This window comes from Mirounga angustirostris, unplaced genomic scaffold (assembly GCF_029215605.1).
Source record: "Mirounga angustirostris isolate CCGP_5_RB_7025 unplaced genomic scaffold, mMirAng1.0.hap1 SCAF_2, whole genome shotgun sequence".
Lineage (NCBI taxonomy): Eukaryota > Metazoa > Chordata > Mammalia > Carnivora > Phocidae > Mirounga > Mirounga angustirostris.
This window is the reverse complement of record NW_026991710.1, coordinates 51,708,003-51,723,126: the sequence shown is the minus strand read 5'-3', so window position 1 is coordinate 51,723,126 and position 15,124 is coordinate 51,708,003. Positions and strand designations below refer to the sequence as shown.

The 15,124-nt window shown below is 33.5% G+C and overlaps 1 protein-coding gene across 2 annotated transcripts in view; it reads left to right on the top strand.

Annotated features, from left to right (window-relative positions):
* The window catches only part of TECRL (trans-2,3-enoyl-CoA reductase like), a 106,756-nt gene extending 94,912 nt beyond the window's left edge, over positions 1-11,844 (top strand). For both annotated transcript variants that reach the window (XM_045881082.1, XM_045881081.1), the window contains exons 9-12: positions 884-941; positions 9,071-9,156; positions 9,959-10,004; positions 10,864-11,844. In XM_045881082.1, coding sequence (XP_045737038.1) covers positions 884-941; positions 9,071-9,156; positions 9,959-10,004; positions 10,864-10,991 — 318 coding nt within the window. In that variant the 3' untranslated portion in view covers positions 10,992-11,844. The remainder of the gene's footprint in view (positions 1-883; positions 942-9,070; positions 9,157-9,958; positions 10,005-10,863) is intronic.
* Positions 11,845-15,124: the final 3,280 nt, after the last annotated feature.

Genomic DNA, 15,124 nt, shown 5'->3' with positions numbered 1-15,124 from the left:
CAACCGAATGAGCCACCCAGGCACCTGCAAATTGGGAAAAACATTAACCCTGCCCCTGAAGATGTTAGTAAGACTTGAGCTTCTTAGACGTCATAGTGGTCTATGGACCGGGACGGCTAGTGGAGTGTATATGATCAAGGGGTCAGATGACAGACAATCAGCAAGTGTCTTTGTGGGACAGTACTGCTTCCACTCAATTTTCTAAATTGAGTTGAAACCAGCTGGGCATCACACTACCACCCTTGCAGTAACAGGGTTGCTACTGTGCTAATGAATTTAGAACATGCATACCTATGCCAAATCTATCTTCCACGACCTGACTTGTCTCTTCGTGGCATGCAAACTTATCTACTAAACAAGTACAAAGCATATAATCAGCACAACCTGATTTTTAACAAGGGAATTTGTACCTAGTTATCAAAAAGGATCAATAATATCTTCAAAGTATCTAGCTCAATGTGATTCATTATGTTAATTCAATATATATCTACAACAGCTTCTTTCATTATTATGATATAAGCTTCCTTCTCCCTACAATTAGAGTAATAATATATCTCTTGGATCTTTGAAATTAATATATTAAATGGATACTGGCAAATCTATAGAATATGATTTAAAAATTTTTTTTTAAAGATTTTATCCACTTGAGAGAGAGAGAGAGAAGGGGCAGGGGGAGGGGCAGGGTGAGCAGCAGAGGGAGAGGGAGAAGCAGACTCCCCACTGAACAGGGAGCCCGACTTGGGGCTCAGTCCCAGGGCCCTGGCATCATGACAAGAGCCGAAGGCAGATGCTGAATGGACCAAGCCACCCAGGTGCCCCTATAGAATATGATTTTTAAAGAGGAACATGTAGATTACACTGAATAGTTTAAAATGTTTTACAGATTTGTGAAGCTGGAAATCATTTCATCAATGTAATCTTGGCTCATCCCAATCACACAGGTTAGTCCCTTTTTCTCTTTATCTTCTCTAAACAATGTTAATTATTATTTTTAAAAGCCTTTATTAAACAATTTTTAAAGCAATAGTTGGAAACATTTAAGAGAATATATCCCAATTCTAGGCCCTGTATGCCTAAGTTTTTAAAATATTTGAACTAAATCGTATTTTCTTCTTCTTTTTTTTTTTTTAAGATTATTTATTTATTTATTTGAGAGAGAGAATGAGATAGAGAAAGAGAGCATGAAACGGGGGAGGGTCAGAGGGAGAAGCAGACTCCCTGCTGAGCAGGGAGCCCAATGCGGGACTTGATCCCGGGACTCCAGGATCATGACCTGAGCTGAAGGCATTCGCTTAACCAACTGAGCCACCCAGGCGCCCCAACTAAATCGTCTTTTCTAATAATGGTTTTTCTAAAATGAAATGTGCATGCCCCCCACATCAAATGACGATCTCACTTAAATATGTAAAAAATAAACAGATGATTAAGAACTAAGGCAGTATAAAATCCAGTGATAAATGCCAATTTTTTAGCTTAACTCTCAATCTTGATCTAATTTGCATAATAATTGATATAACCTCACTGTATTTCAAGTGACTTAAACTTTTTTTAATAATAGTGATCTTTGACAAATTCAGTAGCTCTGAGATAGCAATGCCTGGGAGGACATTTTGAATTTAGTAGTTAGTTAAAAGTATTTCACAAAATTCACAGTGTTTATATAAAGATATTCTTGGTAAATTAATCCTCTCATTCAGGTTTAATTATAGGTATGGATTCATACTGAGTTTTGTATATGACACATAATTTAATTATATTTTAAATGGCAATGGTCAACATTTGGATTTCATGTTGTTATCAGTCTAGTTGCAAATATAAAGGTGCATTTGCCTCAAGTGTTTTTTAACATCTACCTGAATGTCTAACATTTTCTTGCCTTGCACATTTCTGGCAGGTTGGTGAAACACTTTCCAAAATATTTTTTTTCATATAATATATAGAATCACAAAGGAAATTTACTATGTTAGAACATTTATGAATATATAAAACAGCTATAATATATAACATGTTTTATTACATTACATAATACTGTGATAACTAGTCAATTTTTTGACTATTGACCATATATCCAGAGACAGATAGAAATATATATAGATATCTAAAATAACTACAATATGACTTGAAAATATTTGTACTTTATCTTGATGAAAATTATTAACAGATTAATGCCAATGCTATCGTGGTTTATTGTCTGCTTTTGCATTAAAGAAGAGCCTACATTTCCTTAAATGGATGGATGCCATTTTTATCTGACTTAAATTCATAGATTTGCTGAGTTCTCTTTGGATGTATTTGAAGCCCAATTGAAAACCTTCTGATAGTCTGATTTGTTTTTAGTGTAGAAACACAATACAATCCTGTAAAAACACTAGTATTGCCAAAGTTATGAACATTAGTAATTTAGTCTTAACTGTGACCCTTTAACAGTGTCACCTTGCTCAAGTTTCTTCATCTATTTGGATTATGGTATCATGATTTGAAAATGAAAATTTTAAATCATCATGTTTCTGAAGTCAAACATGATTTTGGAATTGTTCATGTGAAAAAGACTTTTTTCTTCAGTGTTTACTCCACCCTTTGTCTTGCTTATATATTGCTCTTGAGAAATCAGACGCCAATTTAATCTTCTCTTCTTTGTTAATTGATTCGGTCTTTTTGCCTTGAGACTCAAAAGATTTTTTCTTTACCACTAAGTCTATTAATTTTGTAGGATATGTTTTAGAGTTCGTAATTTCAGGTCAATTTTCCCAGAAACATGATGTAAACTTCCAATAGGTTGATTCATGTCTTTTTTTTTTTTTAGTTCTAGAAAGTTTTCTCATAGTTTAAAATTTGTTTTGTTGCATTGTGGACTTTATCAGGGGGGTAAATTATATATGTTATATCTTTATATGTTAATATTTATCAATTTCTATTTTTAGCTTTTTCTTTGTTTTTGGCTGTTTTTGTTAATCTACTTAATATCCTCTATTCTATTGAACATTCCACTCTTAGGCAAATTGAAATGTCTATATTACTGAGATGACTTTTTTTCTTTTTCTACAATTTCTTTCTTGAGTACAATCACCTTTCATCTTTTTTCCTTTCTTGTTGGCCATATCTATTTTGAGTTTTGGAATTCTTAATAGTTATGTCCTCTAGTACCTGCAAATGCTTCTGTGTAGGCATGTTCTGTTAAAATTTTTCAATTTTCTTTTTTTTGAGGGGTATTTTTATCAGCATGGAAAAAGGAACTTTCTATTTTATTCACATAAAAAGCTTATATGAATGCCAGTCAACTTATGTTCATTTTTAAGTGTATGGATTGTCCTAAAAGAGAAATAACAAATGTTTTTTATAGATGGGATGCTTGAAGAGGAGTCCCTAAAGTGTATTCTGGAAGGGATGGGGGGTTTCTTTATTGTGTCTTTTGATTCTTTAAACACTCCTTTTTTTATACATCCCACAATTCCCAGAACTGTTTCCTTCTTTTCCTTCTCCTCTAAGCCTCCAAGCAATGTCTTCCCCATGAACTGCTCTCCAATACTACTTTTCTTTTCATGGGAGCAGTGCTTTCTAAGATGAAAACCTTCTGGTCTCACTTTCAAATCATTTCATCTCATTTCAGTTCTTCATATCCAGTGTTCTGATCTATCAAGTATCAGACAATTTCTCAGGGTAGACCCATTTTTTTTTCATCATGAATTCTAGATTTCTATACATACAGTATAGAATTCTTTTTTTTCTTCATAAACTCCTTTTTAAAATATCAGTTCTTTTGTTGGCTTTGAAAAACTTTCTGCTGCTCCTGAATTTTTATTCCCCATTATGTATTAATTAAACTTTGTGGTAATATCTTTTTCCTAGATGTGCCTTAGCCATAAATTATGTATTGGGGGACCATTTAATATATATTATTTAAACAAGGTGTCACAAAATGTGTTCCCCAGGAGACACAATCTGATATAGAATAAATTTAAAAGAAGGTTATTACAAAGTATGGAAAAGAGGGAAGGAAGGAGAATTTTGCTAAGTGAGAAATTGATGCCATTTCATGGGTGGCCTCAGTCAATTCTATAGGGGTATCTGAAACTGGAACAATCTTTCTGAACTGTCTTATGTTGGAATGACTAGAAAAAGAAGGGTAATTTAGGTGTGGATCTCTCTGGGAAATGTGAATGACCAAGGATAAGGCAGCTCTCTTTAGTCAAGGCCATCCTCTCAGCGGGTCTGATAGTTGAAATCTTTCTGCTACCAGCACTTACAAGTTATGGAAGTTATCACACCCACTGGGGATCTTGGCAGTGTATCACTGAAACCATCACAGTCTCTTCCTTTTTTTTTTTTTTTTTTTTTCACGGATCCGCTTTGTATACTTTCTTTTAGTAGCCCTGTCAGGATGCCAATAGGCCTCTCTTTCTGGGGGAAATTTAAAAAAAAGGTGAAAGATTTATATGATCTGAAGAGAAACCAGAGTATGGGAAATTTAAAAAAGACATGCTGGGGCACCTGAGTGGCTCAGTCATTAAGCGTCTGCCTTTGGCTCAGGTCATGATCCCAGGGTCCTGGGATTGAGCCCTGCATCAGGCTCCCTGCTCCGTGGGAAGCCTGACTCTCCCTCTCCCACTCCCCCTGCTTGTGTTCCCTCTCTCGCTGTGTCTCTCTTTGTCAAATAAATAAAAATAAAAATCTTAAAAAAATAAAATAAAAGAGATATGCTAGTGGGAGAGTACACAGCTTTTTTTTTTTTTTTTTAACAGCCACAGTAGTTTATTTACAATTGGACTCTTTATAAGATATTTACAAGACAACCAATTTTACACATCAGAAATGGTATCAAAAGTATGAATTACAACACAGACAACAATATGAAATGGGCATAAAACAAAGCTGAAGTGGACAGACAAGCAATTTCTCTTTTTAATTTATTAACACTAGCTTAACTTTGTTAAAGAAAGAAACAAAGAACTATGTTTTAGGAGAATTGCAGGGCCTTTGTTGAAGATTGAATTTCACAGTGTTGTATCCCATGTAGGGAAAAAATAAGACTTAATTTTCCCCCCACACTCTAACACACTGTAATTTCGCTCTTGGAATTTTGCTAATCTACTCTCCAACCTCCTCAACAAACCTCAACACATCCAAATTAAAGGAGAACTGATCTAGAAGAGGGGACAATAAAAGGAGCAGTCCTAGGTAGAGGGAGAACCAAGGAAATAGAATCCACTTAAGTCTGGCCAGATAGCACCTCATGGATTCCTCTTAGTCTAGCTCAAGTTCAGAATCTGGGGAGTCCCCTGGGTAGGGCACAAACACAAAGGTTATTTTTGCTAACCCATATCCAAATTAGGAATCCGACAAATGTATGGTCTTGGTATGACAACTGATTTGTACTAATTTCCTCCTCCACAAACTGCTAAATTCCTTTTACCCTCAACATGAACATTTAATGTCTCAGGGATTACCTATTGGCATGGCCTAGATCTTCACTTTTTTTTTTTTTTTTTTTTTTTAAGCAGGGAGGGGCAGAGGGAGAGGGAGCGAGAGAATCTTAAGCAGGTTTCATGCCCATCATGGAGCCCAACATGGGGTTCGATCTCGTAATCCTGAGATCATGACCTGAGCTGAAATCAAGAGATGCTTACCTTACTGAGCCAGTCACCCAGATGCCCCTACCTAGATCCTCATCTAGAGGATAAAATTTTCATGGATACTTGTTTTGGTGTTGCAGGGTCTTCTTTTCTGAGTCCCAGGTTGTTCTTCTACCAATGAGTTTAGTGTCTTACAACTGGTTAAAGTGCAAAAAGTGGGAAAGGAATTTTATATTAAGTTAGCTGCTCCAAATCTCTGGACTATTCATCTCTTATTTTACCTAAATTCAAAAATAGTACTGTTGGGTAAACATTAGCTAGCCTCTAGGAACATTGCGTTATTATAACTAGCCACAACGCTTTGTGGATCAAGCTTCTTCTGAATTTACTACACATTCTGGCTTATGACAGGTAAGTGCTGCAACTAGAAATGCTTTTGATTTGGGAAAAGGGGAGGGAAGGATCCTTAAATCCCAATCACAACTAGTCCATCCTAGTTTTAAGATGACATCACTTATACTCAGCCTGGAATAGCAGAGAGACAACACTAATCTTAGTGCTGGTGGTGCCCCTTTCACTAAAACATTCATTATAGCTTTGGAAAAGTTCTATGGAACATAGGAAAGAACATGGGAATATAGAACATGAGAAAAAAAATTTCTCCCACGGAAAAGGGTCTTCCTTTTACAGCCTTATATAGACTAATTTAGGATCCCCACTTTTCCAAGCCATTTGATATATTTTGTCCCCTGTTTGCCATGGAATTTTAACATTTCTTCCTCACTTACTATGTGCCATTACTTTGTTCATGCTTCCAGACGCATGTTAGCGTGTTTGTACCATTTTAGCAGAACATTATTTCCTATGTCCCAGAAGACTGTGCCAACATCATAAACCTACTGTTGTCCAATTTTATATTTTGCCTTTCTTATCAAGTACCCCCAGAATCCAATCACATGTACATACATTCTTCTATAATTAGCTAGTTCATGGGAGCTGAGTTCTGTAGGTCCATTGGGGCATAATTCTTTTTTTTTTTTTTTCCCCTTATCAGTCCAGAACAAACTCTGGTAGGTTATATTGTACTATAACCCTAGCCTATAGCATAGGAGTTAAGAAAGTACATGGAGAAGATCTTAGAGGGGATTTTCTTGCAACAGAGTGGCATATGTATTGCCTTTAAGCAAGGGGATGTGCTAACTTTTAATAGGGAGGAGTGGGTGACTTCTGTAGGTTCAGGGAGTTCATGGAAATCTATATATTCCAAGATTTTGTGAACAACAACCTGGGCTTAGCAGACCAAGTTTGGATTGGAAGTCTTTTTTCTTTGGAGCCTGACTACTCTTGCAAGTAAGTCCTTGGTCTGGTCCTCAGCTTTCTCTGCCTTTCTCTTATTGCAAGAGATCAGAGCTTCTCTGATGAGGCCCTCTAGCTTTCACAGCTGGATTTTAATTGCCAATTGTTAATTTCAGTTTTTAGCTATTTTTATCAAGAGCGCTGATAGTGATCACCACTTAATTCTATTGGACCAAATAAAGCATTCCTTTCCACCAGTATAGCATGCCAGCACACCATTGGTAAAAGGCTTTACACTTGCATAGCTACTCTTGTACCAGCAGTTATCTGTTCAAGACCTACCATCAGTGATGCAGTACTCATTGCAGGCTTTTCAGTAGGTCATTCCACTTTAAAATGCCAGTCCATTATCTGGTTTGGGGGCCATTCCTGGTGGCAGCTATTGTTGGTTCAGTTTTCTGGGATGCAGATGCTGAAATGGAGTTTAGCATTCAGGAGGTTTCTTAGAGAGTGATTTTATGAATGGGAAAAAAAATAAGTCATGTTTGGGGAGGAAATTGAGAGTCATGCAGTTTCAAGGGGAGTTTCAGATGAACCTCAGGGGCATTCTACAGCTAGGATGAACAATCAATGCTATTCTGAGTTGAGTCCTCAATTTACCACATTGATCAAATATTGGATTAAGGCTACACCAAAATATGAGTGTGACCTTGGGTAAGGTTTCTCCCTTCTGTCAGACAATCTTTATAGAGGGTGCTGAGGGTTGAAAGTTTTCTGCCAGGAGTTATTCCTGAAGCTGTGGAATAAACTTTTATACCTGAAGAAGATTCTGTGTGGTGCAGTGTTGTAATGTAAAAAATCTTCTGACTTTTATTTAATAGAAGCTCTATTATTAATAGTAACTATAGCTTGAGAAAGCATTTCATGGGCTTGTAAGTATTAAATTAGTAACATCTAGACTTACACCTTAAAATTAACAGTAAATACATACATGAGACAGTATCTATATACATATATTTTCCTGGGTCCTAAGACATTTTGGTTATTAAATTTACAAACTAGAAGAAATGTGTATTTGTGGATCCCTGAACATTTCCACCACCACTAGAGGCTGAACAGTCATAAACTAGGTTTAACCCAGATTATCTTGTGTGTATCTTCCACCTCTGAAATTCAGTTTCTATAACATGGATACTAGGTTCCTCAATCACTTATCTTTTGATGAATATATGGACATTACACAAAGGAACTTGCATGTAAGTTATCAAGAGAATCTGTAATATTAAATGGTATGTTTTTATCCTTATGTTGAAATGAGCAGTACATGAAATCTGCACAGTACCTAATATATTTTTTTACTTTGATAGTTTAACGATAGTTACAAGTCTGAAAACAAAATACTGACATTTCATTATGACTTTAGAATTATAACTAAAAGAGATTAGTTGATGTGTTATTTGATTAAACTTGCTATGGAGAATAACCAGTAATTTATAATTCATATTTACTTTTACAAGTGCCATTGCTCAAAGTTCAACTTGAAATCTTTATAAATTTGTTATCTAAAATATTTCTTGAAAGAAGTTAAAAGGCAAAAAAAACCACAAAAATCAAGCGGCAGTATGGTAAGTATAATGAAAACTGTAAATCACAATCCTGATTGCTGAGCAGAAATAATTTATGTGGTATTTCTGAATATTAACTATGCTGATATTCACTGTAATCCTCTTATGAGAGATTTTCACACTTTCCTAATATAAATGACATCCTTACAAAATTCCCTTTGGATTTTCACTAATTAAATAGAAAGGGATGTTTGAAGTATTTAATAATCTCAACCAAATCATTGCCTTTAACACTAAAAGAGAAGAGGCATGCAATTGTTAAAGCACATTTACTGATTTCAGTGTACAATTCAGCTGCATCTATTATGCAAAATAACATTTATATATTGAATTTTAAAGAACTGATTATTATCAACATAGCTATAGACATAGAAAATGGCAGGTATTCTGTTTGAGTCAAAAGGTCATAACATTTGAAACTGGAATTCTTCTAAGTAATTTGGGAAATAGGTTTCTATAAATATATGATGGCATTTTATGTTGTATAAGTTATTCTAGGGAATTCAGAATCATATAAGACATATATGATTAAATTTACAATATGTAGCATCATTGATATTTTACTCTTCTTTCTAAAAGGAATTAATGCCTGTTTTCCAAGTCCAAATTATAACCCCTTCACATGGATGTTTTTCCTGGTTTCATGTCCTAACTACACTTATGAGGTATGCTATTTATGTATGTAAATAATTAAACTTTATTCTGATATACTAAATGCATATGCTTATGTATTTACATATATTAAAGTTTAATATATATGATTATACACAGATTTTATCGGTAGATCTGTATATCAGAGATATATATTATGATATATTATTTCATTTCAAGTTATAGGCATACAGAGCCCGGCTAGCTCAGTCGGTAGAGCATGAGACTCTTAATTTCAAGTTATAGGCATAGGAAATTGGAACATTTAACCACAATTTTCCCTGCAAAAAAATGAATATTTTCGTATATATTTATTTTTAAAGAAAACTTTACAATCTTCATATAAAATGTCTTGAGATGTTTCAGGATTCCTTTTTTTTTTAAGATTTTATTTATTTATTTGAGAGAGAGAATGAGATAGAGAGAGAGAGCATGAGAGGGGGGAGGGTCAGAGGGAGAAGCAGACTCCCTGCTGAGCAGGGAGCCCGATGAGGGACTCGATCCCGGGACTCCAGGATCATGACCTGAGCCGAAGGCAGTCGCTTAACCAACTGAGCCACCCAGGCGACCCTCAGGATTCCTTTTTTTATCATCAAAGTTTTTGGAACAATATCTTTCATTTTGTTTTATGAATATGATGCTTTTTATGGCATTATGACTATCATATTTAACAACAAAATTATTATTTGGGTGACATTTATTTCTACCTATAGTTTTCCCACTGTGTTTTAAGCTTTCACATTACTTATATAATATCACAAATAAAAATATTAGATTAATCATAGGTATTTATTAATTTATGTTTTAATCTAACAGATTGGATCATGGATTAGTTTCACAGTCATGACACAAACACTGCCAGGTAAGACTAGGTTATTTGACATTTAAGTAAGTGCAGCTTTAAGAGAAGTGGTTTCTGATAACAAGTTTTCATAGTACTAAAGTTTGGCAGCTTTGCAAAAGGATTTTATGCTTCCATTTTTATTTTTATCTTGGATATTTTTAGAAGTATTAAAATATAATGAAACAAAAATCTCTAGGTAATTGTGGCTTAATCCAACCTAGAAAATGTAGCTCAAACATATTTACTAGCGACAAGGATTTGTTAACAGAAGTGGTGATAATAATACACTTCACTTGAAACTCTTATGCATGAACACAGACAGACATGTGTATGTGCTGTGTCCTTCAAGTGTCCGTGATGTCTCTGAAGGGAAGGCTGGGAGCATGAGTGTGTAATCTTAAATGCTGGGCATTTTAACACACATAAGAGAGTTAAATTGAAATGAACTGCATGTATTGGAAAGGGTATGTATTACATCCATTTCATCCATTATTTGTTCCACTGTATAAAATTTTTGAATCATAATTAACGTGGTTTGCTATATGCATGTGTGTCTAGATGTATGTTATATACATACAGAAAACTACTATTGAAAAATTCAGAAAGATAAAAATTCCTTATTTGGAAATACTTTGTGGCAGTGGGATATAAAAAAATGTGGATTTATTTTGACCTCTGCTATGTACTTTCTATGTTTATTCAACCATGTGGTAAAAATAGAATATATATTATGCTAGGCAATTAATATGAGTAAAGAAAATTGATACAGAAGTATCACTTGAGAAATATTTTAAGAGCTAAATAGATTCTTTTTCTAATAGAACTTGCTATATCTATCATAGAAATAAGAAAGGATAATTCTTTTTTTTTTTTCTAGTTGGGATTTTTACACTTCTGATGAGTATCCAGATGTCTCTGTGGGCACAAAAGAAACATAAGATTTATTTGAAGAAATTCAATTCTTATGTGCATAGAAAATCAGCAATGATTCCATTCATACTGTAGGAAAAAATATATAGAAGAAAAGTATATAAGCTCAATAAATCAGACTTGGGCAATTGTTGACTATAATGCAACAGATTTTCAAAAACTACAGTACTTTTACTGAGTATAAATATTAAATGGTATCATCTAGCTAAATTTAAAGGAATAAACCTGAGACAAAAAGAAGAAACCATAAATATGGGACTAATAAAAAATAGTATCCAATATCTTTTCAAAGAATTGGTCCTTAAACAAGATTTTCTTACGTCATTAAATATTTCATAATACTATTTGCTTAAGATAATTAAAATACCTGAATTCTAAAGTAAAAAAATTGTGACATTTAAGTCCCTTGAATTTTACACATTTTGATAGTAATTTATTATTTTCTTTATTGTTCAACATGTTATTGAGAAGTATATTTCAATTTCTTGTGAAAATTCTACCTATATTAAAAGTGAAACATGTAATTTCTCATGCCATATTCATTTATTCATACATACGTTGTATGTATGAAACTATACATTCTGAAACTATAATAATTAAAAATATTTTCTAGACATTATTTACTAAATCATTTGAATATATACTGCATATTAAATATATATTTATATTTACATGCAAATCATTTTTATATATAAGTATATATTGAAATATGTATTTTTAAAATTGATTATATGTGATGACAGAGTACATTGGAGATGTTTTGAGATTAAGAGTGGAAATATTTCCTATGTCCTCTCAAAGCTTGTTTGCATATGTGTGTGTATGTGAATATGCATATATATTTTGACAGGGAGATGACTGATACAAAAATCAAGTACACATTATTTAAATATTTTTAAAAAATAAAGTTTCTTCATTTTTAAATTGAGATTCTTTAGATTGGTTAATTTCTAGAACCTTTCAAATTTCTACATATATATCAAAATATCCTCATTAAAGCTGTTAGATTATATACATATTTGACAAAATATCCTTGGTAAATGTAGGTATGTATGCATTCTGTGGGAACCTATCATTAACACATGTGTCAAATTATTCAAAAAATAAAAAAGCACCCTTTTAAAAACTTTGTTATCATCCCCAAATGTATAGCATTAAAATATCTCAGAGGAAGACAACAACAAACTTTAATTCCCTAATATGTATTCAGCAAAGTAGCATGGAATCAAGCAAAAGCCTTTTTTTTTTTTTTTTTTTTTTTAGCATATAATGTATTATTTGTTTCAGGGATACAGGTCTGTGATTCATCAGTCTTATACAATTCACAGCGTTCACCATAGCACATACCCTCCCAGTGTCCATCACCCAGCCACCCCATCCCTCCCAACCCCCTCCACTCCAGCAACCCTCAGTCTGTTTCCTGAGATTAAGAGTCTCTTATGGTTTGTCTCCCTCTCTAGTTTCATCTTGTTTCATTTTTCCCTCCCTTTTCCTATGATTCTCTGTTTTGTTTCTCAAATTCCACATATCAGTGAAATCATATGATAATTGTCTTTCTCTGATTGACTTATTTCACTTAGCATAATAACCTCTAGTTCCATCCATGTCATTGCAAATGGCAAGATTTCATTTTTTGATGGCTGCATAATATTCCATTATATATATATATATATATATATATATATATATATATATATATATATATATATATATAAATACACACACACACACACACACCACATCTTCTTTATCCATTCATCTGTTGATGGCCGTCTAGGCTCATGCAAAAGTCTTAAAAGGAGGTACTAATACATTAACCCACATACACTTAATACATCTATGTAATCAACCACCTGTGATAATTATCTTTGTTGAAAGACAAAGAATAGCTATGTATTCTTAACTAGATCCTGACTGATGCCAATCCAGGAAGTTTGCACATTCTTACAGGACTAGAAGCTCTTTGATACAGCAAGGAATGATGGGATACTTACAGGACAAACATTTCTCTTCCCATGGTGCTACATTCCCTCATATCTATCTCATACCAATCATTTCCTTACAGTTGAGAATCACACCTTGGTTAATGGGTTATGAACTGCTTTTTGAAAATTATTTCTTTCTCATTTTTATTTCCTGGAAGACTCATTGCCTCAAAAGATAGAAACTGTTAAATTTACACCATTTTGTTATCAACATTAATGTTGCCAAATATAACCACTAATCACATGATTAGGTATTTACCCAAAGAATATAAGAACACTAATTCAAGGGGATACGTGCATCCTTACACAACATTATCTACAATAGACAAGATTTGGAAGCAGCCCAAGTGTCCATCAGTTGATGCATGGATAAAATGGATAAAGAATATAGGTATAGGTACACACACACACACACACACACACACTGGCTTGTTATTCAGCCATAAAAAAGAATGACATGCCTAGAGCTTAAGAGTATCATGCTAAGTGAAAAGAGTCAGAGAAAGACAAATACCATAGGATTTCATTCCTGTGTGGAATTTAAGAAACAAAGCAAACAAGCAAAGGGAAAGACAACCATCTGATGGTTACGGGGGCCAGGATGGGTTATACAGGTTATGGGAATTAAGGAGTCATGATGAGTATATGGAACTGTTGAATTACTATATTGTACTCCTGAAACAAATATAACACTGTAACTCACTGGAATTAAATAAAAACTTAAATAAAACTAAACAAAATAAAATACTTGAGCTTCCCTTTTTATTATCCTAGGATTTCAAAGCAGGCTATAGGATCTGTCCTTAATGGACAAGAATAATAATTATTCTAAGTGAATCAATAACTCAGCAGTCACATTGTTGTTCCTTAAATTTTCTCAAAGTTGAGTGGATATGATGTCTCAGCAAAAAGGATACTGTACAAATGAGATGTTCAAACAGCTAAGTTTACTTGGAGAAAAACTGAATATAAAATACCTTCTGTAGGGACACAATGTCTGTGCCTTTTATTTCTATGTTTGGCAAATGGAAACATGTAAAATCAGTATTTCTTCTCCATTAACTGACATAACAATATAGAACTACCTACCGGCCCTTCATGATTAATAAAAACAACATAAAAATAGCCTGCTAAGTTGTATTTTCATTCCAAATATGATCTCCAAATATCATCTAATTTCTGATTTTAAACATCTAAAGATAGTATTAACTTTTCTTTATTAAGTTTTTGTTCTTTTATTTACTGGGCTGCATGGATAAAAAGGAATGGACGTTACTTCAAGCTGTAAATGCCTGTTCAAACTATGGAACTGGGAATCTGATTCACATGCTCAATCTTCTCTCAGGCCATTTGTTTGTTATAATATCTTAAAATTGCTCTTCATTTCTATCATTTTTGCAGAGCATACCATTTATAAAAACAAAACAAAACCCCTAAAGTTTTAAAAATAAAAATATATCATTGGTGGTTATAGATCTATAAATTCATGTCCAATGATATCTTCATAGATTGAGTTATTTATTGATTTACTTGATGTTTTATAACTCCCTTCTACACATCTAGGGTCTTTAGGAGGATGAGTCAGTTTAAGGGTCCTTAGGAGGATGAAACTATGCAAAGTAGAAAAGACCAGGTTAGGAAATGAGTTCCACACAACGTGTCCCTCCATTAACATAGAACTTACTATGTCTTCACAAATAAGGGCCCCATTCCCAACAAAGGCTGGAAATAAACTTAGTCAGGAGTGCAAAAATATAATCACAGATTTCAGCCTCAATCATCCAAATCATTTAATGCAATAATTATTATGATCCCTGCGAAGCTACAGCTTTGCACCTTCCATTTGGAGTTTTTAAGAATGGTAGCCAATAACACATTTCAATTTTATGACTGTAATTAATCATATGAGAGTAAATAAATTAACATCAGAATTTACTGATTGATACTGGATTTGTGATTACATATAATATTAAAAATATAGTTCATTTAATCTAATAATTATTCTAATAGTTACCTTTTTGAATCATTGTCTGGAAGAATACTTTCTTTAATCCCAAATAAAAATTTGCAAACAGTGTTTTTAAAATACCACACCTTCATCTCTCACACATTTCTTGTAAAAAGTAGCTGCAGAAAGAAAATAATCAAAAGAAAAACAACAAAAGTTAAGTCAGCTGCTATGCCACCCCAAATTATCACAGCATACTGCTTCTGCTCTCCACC